Source organism: Myotis brandtii, unplaced genomic scaffold (assembly GCF_000412655.1).
Source record: "Myotis brandtii unplaced genomic scaffold, ASM41265v1 scaffold708, whole genome shotgun sequence".
NCBI lineage: Eukaryota > Metazoa > Chordata > Mammalia > Chiroptera > Vespertilionidae > Myotis > Myotis brandtii.
In genome coordinates this window covers 296,823-309,621 of record NW_005370777.1, presented here as the reverse complement: position 1 = coordinate 309,621, position 12,799 = coordinate 296,823, and the positions used below count along the sequence as shown (strand labels likewise).

Here is a 12,799-nt window from a genome sequence, read left to right as displayed (position 1 = left end):
AAGTCTAGCTTTATTTAGAACTGTGACAACGTGATTGTTTGGTGGTTAAGTGACTTCCTGTTCTTGAAAGCCTATTATTTAAGAATAATAGAATGCTTTCCAATAAAAAGAAAGAAGCCGGTTAGAAATAGCTTGGAGAAAACAGAACCGATGATTCTCAACACACAGTCAGCTTTCAATAAATTGTTGTCTATTCTCACTTCCTTTAAATTAAATCTCTGAGCCTAAAAGAGAAACAGATTCTTTTAAATAATCTCGCAAAGCTCATTAGGAAGGAAAAGATAACAGTTTATATAATGTGACAACTAGCTTTTATTTATTTTAAAATGGACACTGAGTGCCTCCTATTTGCCAGCAATTCTGGAGCTACTTGAGCTTTCACCTAAAAGGGACCCTACACATAAAGATGAACCTGCTATAAAACAGCCAGGCAAGGGTTCAGATTGAGATATAAACACGTTTTTTTGCATTCTAAATTATTCCTGAAGGTGTCCCCCTTTTTTGGCACTTTCTAACGAGGCTTTGAGGTCACTGTGCAATACCTTCAGAATCCTGAGTATCAGGTGGAATAATGTGGAACTCAGGACAAAAATAGTATAATGAACTGGCACTTGAACAAATAGAGACTGAGGTTATCCTGCTCAGCCCTCTCATGTCTTCAGTGACCTATAATTTCACTTTATTTTCTATGCATCAAAAAAATACTGAGATCAAAGCACCCTGTCCTATAATACAAGGTGGGGTTATTCTGCTGCATGTGGAAAATAGAGAATTAAAGACAAGAGCAGTGAGTCCAACTGTTTGATTTTTTTTGTATTTATTTCTTATTCTCTTTAGACTATTTCTAAAACATATTTACTGTTTTGGGTTTTTTTTCCCCCATTGCTTTTATAACACTGGTCCTCTGATTTCTCTGGGATAGTGCAGGGTGGAGCAAAAGTAGGTTTACAGTTGTGAGCACATGAAACACAGAGTTTATTCTTGCATTATTAATTTATGTATTCTTTTCCATATGAACAACTGTAAACCTACTTTTGCCCTCCCCTGTACAGTGAGCCAGCCCTCAGAAATCTCTTTGCTATGCTGAATTGGGTGAATTACTCAGACTCTGTGGCTGATTTTTGGTCTTCCCGGGCAATTTGAGTGTCTTGACCCTTGCTTAGCTGTTATATGCATATGCATGTCCCTGCTGTTTTATTTCCAGGTCGTTGTAGCTGAGTGCTTTTTGCAAAGCAGAATTACTGCTTTCCCTAATGCATGGTATCCAGCTACCCTGACCCATCTTAGCTGCCCAGTTCTGTTCACACAGCCCTTTCTAAGTCTGAATGCAATGCGGGTCCATTATTTGGGCTGCATGAAATGTTTGCATTTGCATTTACACTCTCTCTCCTTCTGGTCAGTCTTTTTTTTTTTATCCTTGCTAGAGGATATATTTCTGTTGATTTTTTGAGAGAGAGAGAGAGAGAGAGAGAGAGAGAGAGAGAATGAATATGAATGAATGAATGAGAGAGAAACAAACATCGATGTGACAAAAACATTGATGGATTGCCTCCCATAAAGGCCAGGACCAGCGATTGAACTCGCAACCTAGGTATGTGCCCTGACTAGGAATCCAACCCATAACCTGCTTGGTGTATGGGACAGTGCTCCAACCAACTGGGCTCCTTTTGGTCATTCTTACTCGACTCCTCAGAACATTTGGCTCCCTTTCTTATTCATGGACCTAATAGTAGAGCTGTTCTAGGGATGTATTTATCAAACCTATTTTTATTTGAATATAAGGAAGGTGATGGCATCATTAACAAGTGACCTTATTTGGATGAGGCATATGTTTGTGACATTGGTGCCTGTGGATAGAGAGACCATGTTCCCATCTTGGCCGGACAGTGAGCTCTGGGATGACAGGGGCCATCCCTGTCGTGGCCAGCACTTGAGCCCAGTTCCTAGCCCAGCACGGTGTCTGGCCATAAATACTCTTCAAATTAATAGATTTTACAAAATTGATTAACTTCGGAACTTGGGGGTTGTTTTCTCTTAAAATAATGTACGTTTGCATCACAGGATATTATATTTTGTTTCTAAAATTTGTCATGTAGTTAAAGCTGATAGATCAGCAACAATGGTGAAATGCTGATGAAGGACATGCGTCTCTTCGATCTGTGGAATGTCTGTATTCTACAGTCTTCTTTCTGAGCATGTGGTCAGCTAGGCATTGTCTGACTTCAGCATTTCTAATCTCTGCTGAAGCACTTGAGAGCCAGGCAGGTAATAATGGTGCCTTAATACCACTTATTCTCTAACAATCAGGTTGCCTTGACATACCAACTTCTCTTGAGCACTCAGGTGGCATCAGCTCCAGGATGACTTTGACAGGTGTTTCTGGTGGGCAGCAATAAGGCTCCTTTCCCTTTACCAGGTTATCTGGTCCCTCTACAATCAAATAGTTGGGGCTTTAATACCAGGCAGAACTTCTCAACCTTAGCACTATTGACATTTTGGGCTGGGTAACTCTTTGTTGTGGGGGCTACTGTGTGCAGTGTAGGATGTTCAGCAGCATCCCAGGCCTCTACCCACTGGATACCACTAGCACTGCCCCAAATGATGAAAAGCGTGTCTAGGCAATGCCAGATGTCTCCAGGGTGACAGTTTGGTCCATTTGAGAACCCAGATGGAGAAGGCTTTATTGAACTGATTGTGCCAGCACGAGGAGGTGATAGGGAAAGAAGATGACCTGGTAATTGTCTATCCTTGGCAGTTCTCATGGATGGATGAATGGATTCAACAATTCTCCCCAGTCTGAGCCAATCACCTAGAGGTGGATCTCAGTGTCCTCTTTAGCTCCCACCTTTATCCTTTATCTCATCCCAGTCTACCCTCTTAACAACCATTCCACAATTTTTAGACTTTAAAAAAATTATAGTTGATAGACAGTATTATAATAGATTGATGTATACAGTATAGTGACTCATCATTTATATACCTTAAAATGTGATCACCTCATTAAGTCTAGTAACCACCTGTCACTGTTCATACTTATCACAATATTACTGACTATATATAATCTCTCTTCTGCCTTCTTGTATTGATAAGGCTAATATAAGGTCCAGGGTCTACATTTGACAAACCAACATTTTTTTGTGGATCTGCTAAGTGTCAGCCACCCGCTAATGTTACATTATCTCATGTAACCCTCTCAGCCACCCTGAGAGAGAAGTTTTCTATACCTGTCTCACCAGTGAGAAAGCAGGAGTACAAATTCACATGGCTAAGTGGTAGAGTTTGGAATAGTAAGCAGGTCTTCTGACTTTGTTAAAATTCTGTTTTATCCTGTTGTTCAAATCCAACCAATATCTATTTGAAATTTAATCACTATGTACTTGAAAATTTAATCAGTATTGACTTGAAACTGAGTAGCTCCTGGCTTGTGAATAAGAGTCGTGTTAGGAGAAACGTATATGCAAGGTCCTAGAACCATAGAAAAGGCAGATCTCAGATATCATTAGACAGTGACCACTCTGAGGTCATCATTCGGTCTTTCAACAAAGAGTGTTGAAGGCTTACTCCACTCCAGAACCTCTGTACACCAGCCAAAACTGATAGGGTCCCTGCCCTTATGGAACTTACATCCTAATAGTGTAAATATCTAGTATGAAAGTAAATAAATGAATTAACAATATAATTACAGATTGTGATGAGTGCGGTGAAGGAAATGAGCAATGAGAGGAGATGGAGAATAATTGTGTGAGGGGGAGTTTCTTTGCATAGGGTGGTCAGGGAAGTTGTCTTTGATCTTGATACCTCCCGCAACACTGAACATACAGTGCTTCCTCAAAACGTGTGAGTACCTGTCCTTGAGTACCTGGCACAGAATAGGTGTCCTTAGATCTTGGTTGTATGAAAAGACCATGATAACTTACAGTTCTGGAGGCCAGAAGTCATCAAGGTGTCAGCAGGACCATGTTCCTTATGAAGGTTCTAGGGGAGAATTTACTTTTTTGCATTTTCTACCTTTGGAGGCTACCTGCATTCCTTGGCTTAGGGCCCTATCCTCTTTTGTCAAAGCCAGAAGTGTAGCATCTTCCAGTCTCTCTCTCTCTCAGATTCTGACCCTCTCACCTCCCTTTTATTTACTTTGGCCCACCCATATAACCCTGGATAATCTTCCCACTTTACAACCCTTGACTTAATCATGTCCACAAAGTCTCTTTTGCTGTAAAAGGTAATATATTCTCACATTCCAGGAATTAGGTCACCTTTGGGGCCATGATTCAGCCTATCACAGTAAGCAATAAACTTTAATTTTATTTCCATACTCGCTTTATTTTACAGATGAAAAACTTGAAGTTAAAAAATTGCCTAAATTTACACATGTGGATACAGCTTTCTGGTCACCCTATCTCAGTGGTCGGCAAACTGCGGCTTGACAAACTGTGGCTTGCAAGCCACATGCAGCTCTTTGGCGGCCAAAGAGCCGCAGTTTGCTGACCACGGCCCTATCTAAATGCATCTCTATTCTCTCTCTCTAAACTCTGTTCTTTTCTTTATCCCATTCTACATTTCTTTGATTACTTGTTTGCAAGAAGACATATCACTTCTCTTCACCAAGGTACGGCTGTCACACAGCTCTGTACCTGACACAGTGTGCCCATCTCTAAAGATTTTTTGAATGAAAGAATGAAGAGTCCTTTGTATACTCGGGTATATAGAACCCAATATCCTACAAATTATTCTGTGCAGTGGCTTCTGACAGGTTAAAAATCCTTCACTGTTTCTAAAACATCAAAGGAAAACGTGAACTTCAGTATTGGTCCATAATCCGACCAATTGGTGAAGAAGGCACCGTTACCTAGCCCTGCACTTTCTCATGCAATAGTGCTGACCTTCCAGCTCCAGTGTGCTGCCAGGCTCTATGCGTTTGCACACGGTGTTCTGTATTCGGAACTCTGATGCACAGTGCTTCATGTATCCACATGTTAGCATCACCAGTCTTTGGGGAGAGCTTCTGAATGGCTCCCTTCATGATTTCAATCCATGATTAGAGAAGAAAGGCAGAAAATCTAACTGCATGTTTTATTACTGCATTGGGTTTTCTCTATTAGGCCTTAAGTAACAAAGGAGGAAGGAAAGGTATAGGTCATTTCCAGCACAGAGAGTGAGTTTTTAGAAGTCTTAAATAACAGTGCCTTATGCTAAACAACTAAGTGAAGGAAAGCTCAACACAACTCCTGTGCTCTGGAAGGCAAGTTATATTTATATTATTGCAGATAGTTTACTTTGCTTCACCTTGTCCTTGATCTCTTCTAATGAAGACACGGTTTAGACAAACTTGTTTTACATCTGACATCCTTTTCTCCTAGGAAATAAATACCTGTCGTTCAAGGTATTATTGAAACAATGAAAAAATATGAAGTCAAAGGGAGATGTCTTCTCTTTGAATATTGCTTTTAAGAGCCTTAACCCCACTTGTAATATATTTACTTTGGTTCTAGTGGCCAAGGATGTCAATATTCTTTTTGATGAGTTAGAAGCTGTCAACAGTCCTTGCAAAGATGACGATTCTCTCCTTCACCCTGGAAACCTGACCAGTACTTCAGATGATGCTAGCAGACTGGAAGCAGGGGGAGAGGTAAGAGTGTGTGATTTCTTCAAAAGACAATTCCTGAGCCAGGCGAGCACCTATGAAGCATATTCCAAGGGACTGTTTAATGTAATCATCTCATTGAACTGTATGTTCCTGATAAACAAGGAGCAGGTCTTGTATTCTTTGCTACCTCCCATGGGTCTGGTATATTTCAGCACTTCTAAATCTACTTAGGCTCCAAACAAACTGTCCCTGGGTCAGGCAATTCCTATCTTATACCTAAAGATATTTTGTTTATACAAAGGAAGATTTTTAAAAAATATCTTATTATTGATTTCAGAGAGGAAGCGAGAGAGAGAGGGGGAAAGATAGAAACATCAATGAGAGAGAATCATTGATTGGGCTGCCTCCTGCATGACCCCCACTGGGGATGGAGCCCCCAATCTGGGCATGTGCCCTTGACCAGAATCGAACTTGGGACCCTTAGGTTCCCAGGCCGATGCTCAATCCTCTGAGCCAAACCGGGTAGGGTTAAAGGAAGATTCTTAAAACCACCTGTTATTTTAAGAAAATGTACATCTGGGTGTCACTAACTAGTAAAATGTTAGCTTTACGAGGATGGATTTCCTTGTGTAACCTCCCCAGCACCTAGAACAGTGACACAAAATGCAGCAGCCCTCAATAGATTGTGTTGCCTCAAGCCTTTCTGAGTTTCCATTTGCCTCTGTAATCTGAAACTCATTGTAATTGCAAATAGACCTATCTGTTCATAGGTCATTTTGGAAAAAAGAAGTATTTTGTTAGAAGCATTCACTGTTGTTCAGGTTGGGTCTCTATGGATTTAATATCTCCTTTATATATGCACTGGATACAGGTAATAGGAACTCAGAATGGGTCATTTATTTACAGCATATTCCTAATATTTTTGTTATTCCAGAGCCAGTTAGCCATGGAAAGGATGACAGAGAAAAATGTTTCCTTCCATCAGGTTTCCCAGGCTTTTCCCTGCAAGCACCACAGGCTACTACTATCCATGTATTTTACTTGTTTGTTTGTTTTTAAGGAAATACTTTTCTTTCTGAAAATATATTTTTATTGATTTCAGAGAAGAAGTGAGAAGGAGAGAGAGAGAGAGAAACATCAGTGATGAGAGAGAATCATTGATCGGCTGCCTCCTGCACGCCCCCTATTGGGGATTGAGCCCACAACCCAGGCATGTGCCCTTGACTGGAATAGAACCCAGGACCCTTCAATCCACAGGCCAGCACTCTATCCACTGAGCCAAACCAGCTAGGGCCATATATTTTACTTTTAAAGAAAAAACTCATTTTGTCATGTTCTTCACACAGATACTTTGTATGTCATGGTGTGGACTAATGGAGGGATCTTAAAAGGAACCTCAAAAAGCAACTCATCTCAATTTAGATGAGGAAGCAACCTCAGGAAGGTTAGGGCTTTTCTAACCCTCCCCCTGATCCCTTGCTGAAGCCCTGTTTTTGTGGACAGGTGCTGAAGTGCTAACTCTATAGGATAGTGCCCTTGCTTGGAAAATGAAGAAATTGTTTACTTATCTACACTTCTGAGTACCTTTTAAGGCAAAAATAAAAAAAATACTCAGAATTGGTCATTAAGTGTAAATGTCTATGGTAATGGACACTTACCTTCCTTCCTGGCTGGCATGCTCCTTTTAGATGAGGTTGCATGCGTGGCACTTGTGTGTAAGAATATGGATTTGCTATGGCATGTTTGCCTTCCTCATCCTGTCATTTGGAAACATGTATACTGTGGCCCAGAGAAAAGGTAGCTCCCCTATTTCCACTTGCTAGTTTACAGACATGTTTCTGAACATCATCCTGAGAATCCTGGCCCCAGCCTGGGCCACCATACCTGATGGTCTCTTTCAATGTTGTTCATGATGAAACACACCCATGGTGTCTGGACAAAAATGACACCTACTATTTCTGGTTTTTAAGTTATGAAACATAATAAAATGAACACCATGAAATACCACCCAACTTATAAATTGGAATGGTATTTTTCAAATTATGGGCAACCTAATTGTAAGTGACTAACTCCAGTTGTTTCCTGATGGAATGGAAAATTAATATTAGTGTGCATGCAAGTAGAAAAAATAGGTATTACTTTGTAAAACTTTTGTCTCAGATATTTTGTGTGTGTTTACAAATATCAGAAAGTAAAATGTTTTTCTGAATTTGGGCAAAAAAATTCAAGAAACATTGAACTAGAATATTACTAAAGCTATCAAAGCAACTACAATTCCATCCTTTGACCCTACAAAAGGTATTATCTTCCTGAATGTTTGTTTGTTTTTTATTCTCTTTCTCTAAAATAGTTTTACCACATATACCTGTAGCATTACCAACTTCTTTTTAAAAATTTATTTTATTTAGTGCTTTATAAAAAGTGGCATCATGCAGTATAAAGTCTTCGGTGACTTGGTTTTTTTCTGTCAATGCTGTTTTAATATTTATGCTTACTACTGGATGCAACTACAGTTCATTCATGTTCAGGGCTGTATAAATACTCCACTGTATGAATAGTCTATAATTTATTTACCTATTTACTTTTTCATGGACATTAGCACCAATTCTAGTTTTTTATTTTCTACTCTCATAAACAATGCTGCTCTGAATATTTATATACATGTCTCCTCCTTGCTTTATCAAAAATGTCTCTAGGGTTGCATGTTATGCAAATGTTTAATTTTATAAAAGAATGCCAGTGTTTTCCAGAGTAAGTATATCCATTTTCACTCTCACTTATAGACTATGAGAATTCTCAGTTGCTATATATCCTTGCCAACATGTGGTATTGTTAGGTGTCCAAAGTTTTTCCCAATTGACATAGTGCTTTTTTCCAATTTTTATTTTGTTTCTTTTGTTTACATGATTTGGTAATAGAAAATGTAATTTTTATAAAACACAAGAATAATGCGTTTCGTTTTAATTGTTATTTAACATTACTCACCCAAGGCTCCAATTTATGAGTGTCTTAAGCTGGTCCTTTCTCTTTGTATGCAGACAGTGCGGGAAAAAACCAAATCAAATGGCCTTTACTTCAGAGATGGAAAGTGTCGAATTGACTACATTCTTGTGTACAGAAAATCCAACCCCCAGACGGAAAAGAGAGAAGTGTTTGAAAGAAATATTAGAGCGGAAGGATTACAAATGGAGAAAGAGGTAACTAGTTGGCTTGGATGAGAAAAATATAAATATTCCACTATTCATATCAAGAGGCAATTTTAAAAATTAGTCATTATGTTAACTGAGTGTTTTATTTGGTCGGAGTTTGCCAATCCAGTGTTTGGGGAATGTTCCAGCAATTAGACTTTCACAACACAGTTTGCCTTGAGAGCATTTTAATGCCAAATGATTTCGTGAAAATCAAAATACTCCATTCCCATGGAATCGATCGTTTCAAAGTGTTATAATTTACCTGACTTCCTTTATCTGCTTTCTCTATGTGAATGGGGTGTTTTGGTCTCATGGATTAAGGGCAACTTTGCATAAAATACAGTCACCCCTCACGGGAGGCTGTTTTTACATTTGAAACATAATGAGCTTGGGCATCCTCACTCACCAGAAGAGACTGGCCGACTTGGCCCCAAACAGCTGGAACTTACAAAATGGTTCCAGTTTTAAGAAACATTCTGGCTGTTTCTATCATGTTCCCGGACTCAAGAGTTACCTCCCAGGATTCTCTCTTCCCCTTCTCTCCTTCCACTCTACCTGGGGAGTTTTAAGGAGTGATTTCGTGAGAAAGGTACAAGAGGTCCAGCCACAATGAGACTGTTCTGTACCCAGAAATACTGTGTGCATGTGTAGAACTTGGTCCTGGGAGGTGGATTATGTAACTCTTCCCCAAATATGGTGCAAACGTTATGGAGCTTTTCCTCGTCAATCAGAAGCACATCTTGGCAATTAAAATGTTTTGTTTCTGATTATTCTCCTCAAGACTGAGGAGAGAGATCTTTGAAATCAACATGCAGGTTTTTCTTTGTATGGTGCAGGTTGCATGCTTCTCTTGGGACCCATCAGATAAAAGGGACTTTTCCAGATCTGTTAGACTGGTCTCAACTCTTGAGGATTGAAAAAACAAGCAGTGTTTTTCTAGAATGTCTCCAGAAAGAGAATTAGAAAAATGGCAAGATGAGTGTGGTCTTAGGGACTCGTTCTTAGGAAAGGAACCAGATTGCCCAAAAGACTCAGTTGGAAGTGCCTCAGACAGAATGAAATATGCTGTTGTTTCCATTTTGTGTGGTTCTATCCCCATTGAACATGTCTTTGATGAATCTTGTTCTTTAAGTTCTTAGTGAGGCAACTGTCTAGTCTCTTTTCTTAACATTAATAGTGCATTAATTTATTTTAGCCTAAAATGTATTCTTTCATCTTTTATTCTTCCTGCTAAATTTCTGGATTTTTATATAAATAAATAAGAGCTCTGAATTGCCACATGATCCTACATAATGTCAGTCCTTTTTCCGATCCATTCTGACGCTTTCAAAACTTTGATTCCCATCAGTTAGCTTCATTTAATTAATGATTTATATTTTAAGTTTTATGACTATTTTCTCCATTCCTGGGATTTCTTCTATGTAGGTCTTTACAATGTCATTTCATGACTTATTAGTTAAAACTCAAAAAGCCTACTACGTTTTAAAATAATGCACATTACTAGTGAGATGACAAATCTCTTGCATGTTTCCTGAAATATCTAGACTACAGCATCCATCTATCATTTTAATGCCAAGCAGGCAGCTGGGAAGGATTATTCACCCTGTTTTATATACTGTAGTTGTGCTGACCATGGTGAGATGCTGGACTGCTTTCATGATTATGGTTATATATAGGATAATTTTGTTTGGTTATAAGTCTTACAAATTTTAATAGCTTGGTATTTATTTTAATGTATGCTAGGAAAAAAAACACAGTAATTGGGAAAAGGGGTGATGTCACCATATGGCAAAACTTCATAAAAACATTCTAAGCATCTCTTCCTCCCCTTCGCTCCAGAGGTTCTATACTGAGCTGCAGCTTCTTTCTCCTTTATTCCACAGTCTTCTATCCACTACCGACAGCTAGAAAGAAACCTTCTTCCTAAGTAGCCTTTTCCACCGCCCGGTTCCTGTCTTTTTCTGCCACCCTTTGCTTAAGTGGCACAATTGGCTATAACCCTGCCTCTGGGCTCTGCTGTGCATCCTCAACGCCTTAGCCAGCTCAGCAAGAAGAGGAGCTTTGCCCTAGCCAGTTTGGCTCAGTTGTTAGAGCGTGGGCCCGTGGACCAAAGGGTCCCAGGTTTGATTCCAGTCAGGGGCACAGACCTCAGTTGCTGGCTGGATCCCTGTTTCTGGTCGGGGTGTGTGTGGGAGGTAACCAATTGATGTGCTTCTCTCACATTGATGTTTCTCTCTGTGTCTCTCCCCCTCCCTTCCACTCTCTCTAAAAATCAATGAAAAAATACCCTCAGGTGAGGATTAACAAACAAACGAAAAGATGAGGAGCCTTTGCAGGTGAGGAAGCAGCAGGAAATTATAGATAAATTAATTTTTCCCTGCCACAAATAATTACAACAATGCCCCTTGGTTGAACAATAAATCTGTACCTACATGGCATCATTATAGTTAGAAACCATCAGAAGCACTCTTATTTAAGTCAAGTGTTGTAGAAACAGCTGAGAGGGAGAGACCATTTTAATGACTATTTCAGCTTCCGGAAGTTACTCCAACCTTTTATACCTAAAACAAAGAATTTGATTCAAGTGGAAAAGAAAACAGAAAACCCAGGAATCCCTAAACTAGTACATCTGAAATGATTGACACTAAGTACATTTTATGAATTACCAGTGTCTTCTTCATGAGCTGTGTATCCTGATGTCCAAAAATGATGGAAAACATGTTATGCAGGTGGGCAAAGACAGACTCTGTAGTTGAACAGTGTGACAATAAGATAATCCGTATCTCTTTTAACATTAAGTGTCAAGAAGCACATCCAGGAGAATCTTTATTTCATGATAAAAGCAAGGACATAGTCGCCTTTCATCTTTCTCAAAACCTTTGCCCCAGCCTGGTTGGTCAGCGGGTACGTTCTTGCTTTGGCACCCTGGGTCTTTGATAGTCTGTAACTCGTATTAGCCAGGAGAAAGCAAAAGAACAGCAAAATTCTCAAAGTATTATTTCCAAGTGATTTGCTTCTTGGTGATATCTTATTTAAAGAGATTTCCCTTCCTAAAGGTACACACATATATGTTAATTCACATTTTCTGTTTTAGATATGTTCCATTTTTAATTTTTGAAATCATTATCATTAATACAATGTATCTTTTCCTTTATATAAGTAGTCAAATCATGGATGACTTTTGAGTTATTTAGAATGTGTGCACAGCAGTTATATTAATGGAGCAGATTTTTCCTCTTTAGAATCACGCAGAACGTGGGAGAAAACCCATATTATTACAGTCATTACAAAATAACTATAATTAGATAAATCATACCATCTTGATGGTAGTTAATTCATTCGACAAATATTTATTGCACGCTCATTCTATGCCAGGCACTATTTTAAGCACCAAAGAACTCAGCAATGAATAAAACTGATAAAAACCCCTGCCTTGTTGGGACTTAATGTACAAAATAAATAAGTAAATATATTTAAAATATCAATAATTTCCAAGGAGAAGAAAGTAAAGCAGGGAGTGTTGAAAGGGGTGTTCACTTTTTATAAAAGTTGGCAAAGGTGAGCCTCTCTTCCAGGGAAAGAGAACAGCAGGTGCAAAGACCCTGAGGCATGAGCATGCCTGGGGTGTTCATGGAACAGTGAGGAGCTAGTATGACAGGAGTTGACTGAGCAAGGTGGAGAATTGTAAGAAATTATGCCATACAGATAATGGAAGCCTTGCTGGCAGAAAGGAGCTGGAAGGAAACCAAGAGGCTATGGTGCCTGGAGGAAAGTGTTTCAGGAGGGAGAGCGTGATTGGTGGTGTAAGAAATTATGCCATACAGATAACGGAAGCCTTACTGATCACTGGGGAAACTTTAGCTTTTCTGAGTGATATGGACAATCCTTAGACAGTTTCAAGCAGAGGCATGACAAGATCTGGTTTTTATTTTATTAGGGTTACTCTGGTTGCCTGGTGATATTAAATGGGGGAAGAGCAGAGGGGGCAAGGGCAGAAGCAGAAATATCAGTTAGGATATTTTTG

General features: G+C 39.3%; 1 protein-coding gene across 3 annotated transcripts in view; it reads left to right on the top strand.

Moving 5' to 3' along the window:
- Positions 1–12,799, top strand: part of ANO4 (anoctamin 4) — a 242,626-nt gene that overhangs the window by 111,056 nt on the left and 118,771 nt on the right. For all 3 annotated transcript variants that reach the window (XM_014530042.1, XM_014530041.1, XM_005882339.2), the window contains 2 exons: positions 5,490–5,626; positions 8,623–8,781. In XM_014530042.1, the coding sequence (XP_014385528.1) occupies positions 5,490–5,626; positions 8,623–8,781 (296 nt within the window). The remainder of the gene's footprint in view (positions 1–5,489; positions 5,627–8,622; positions 8,782–12,799) is intronic.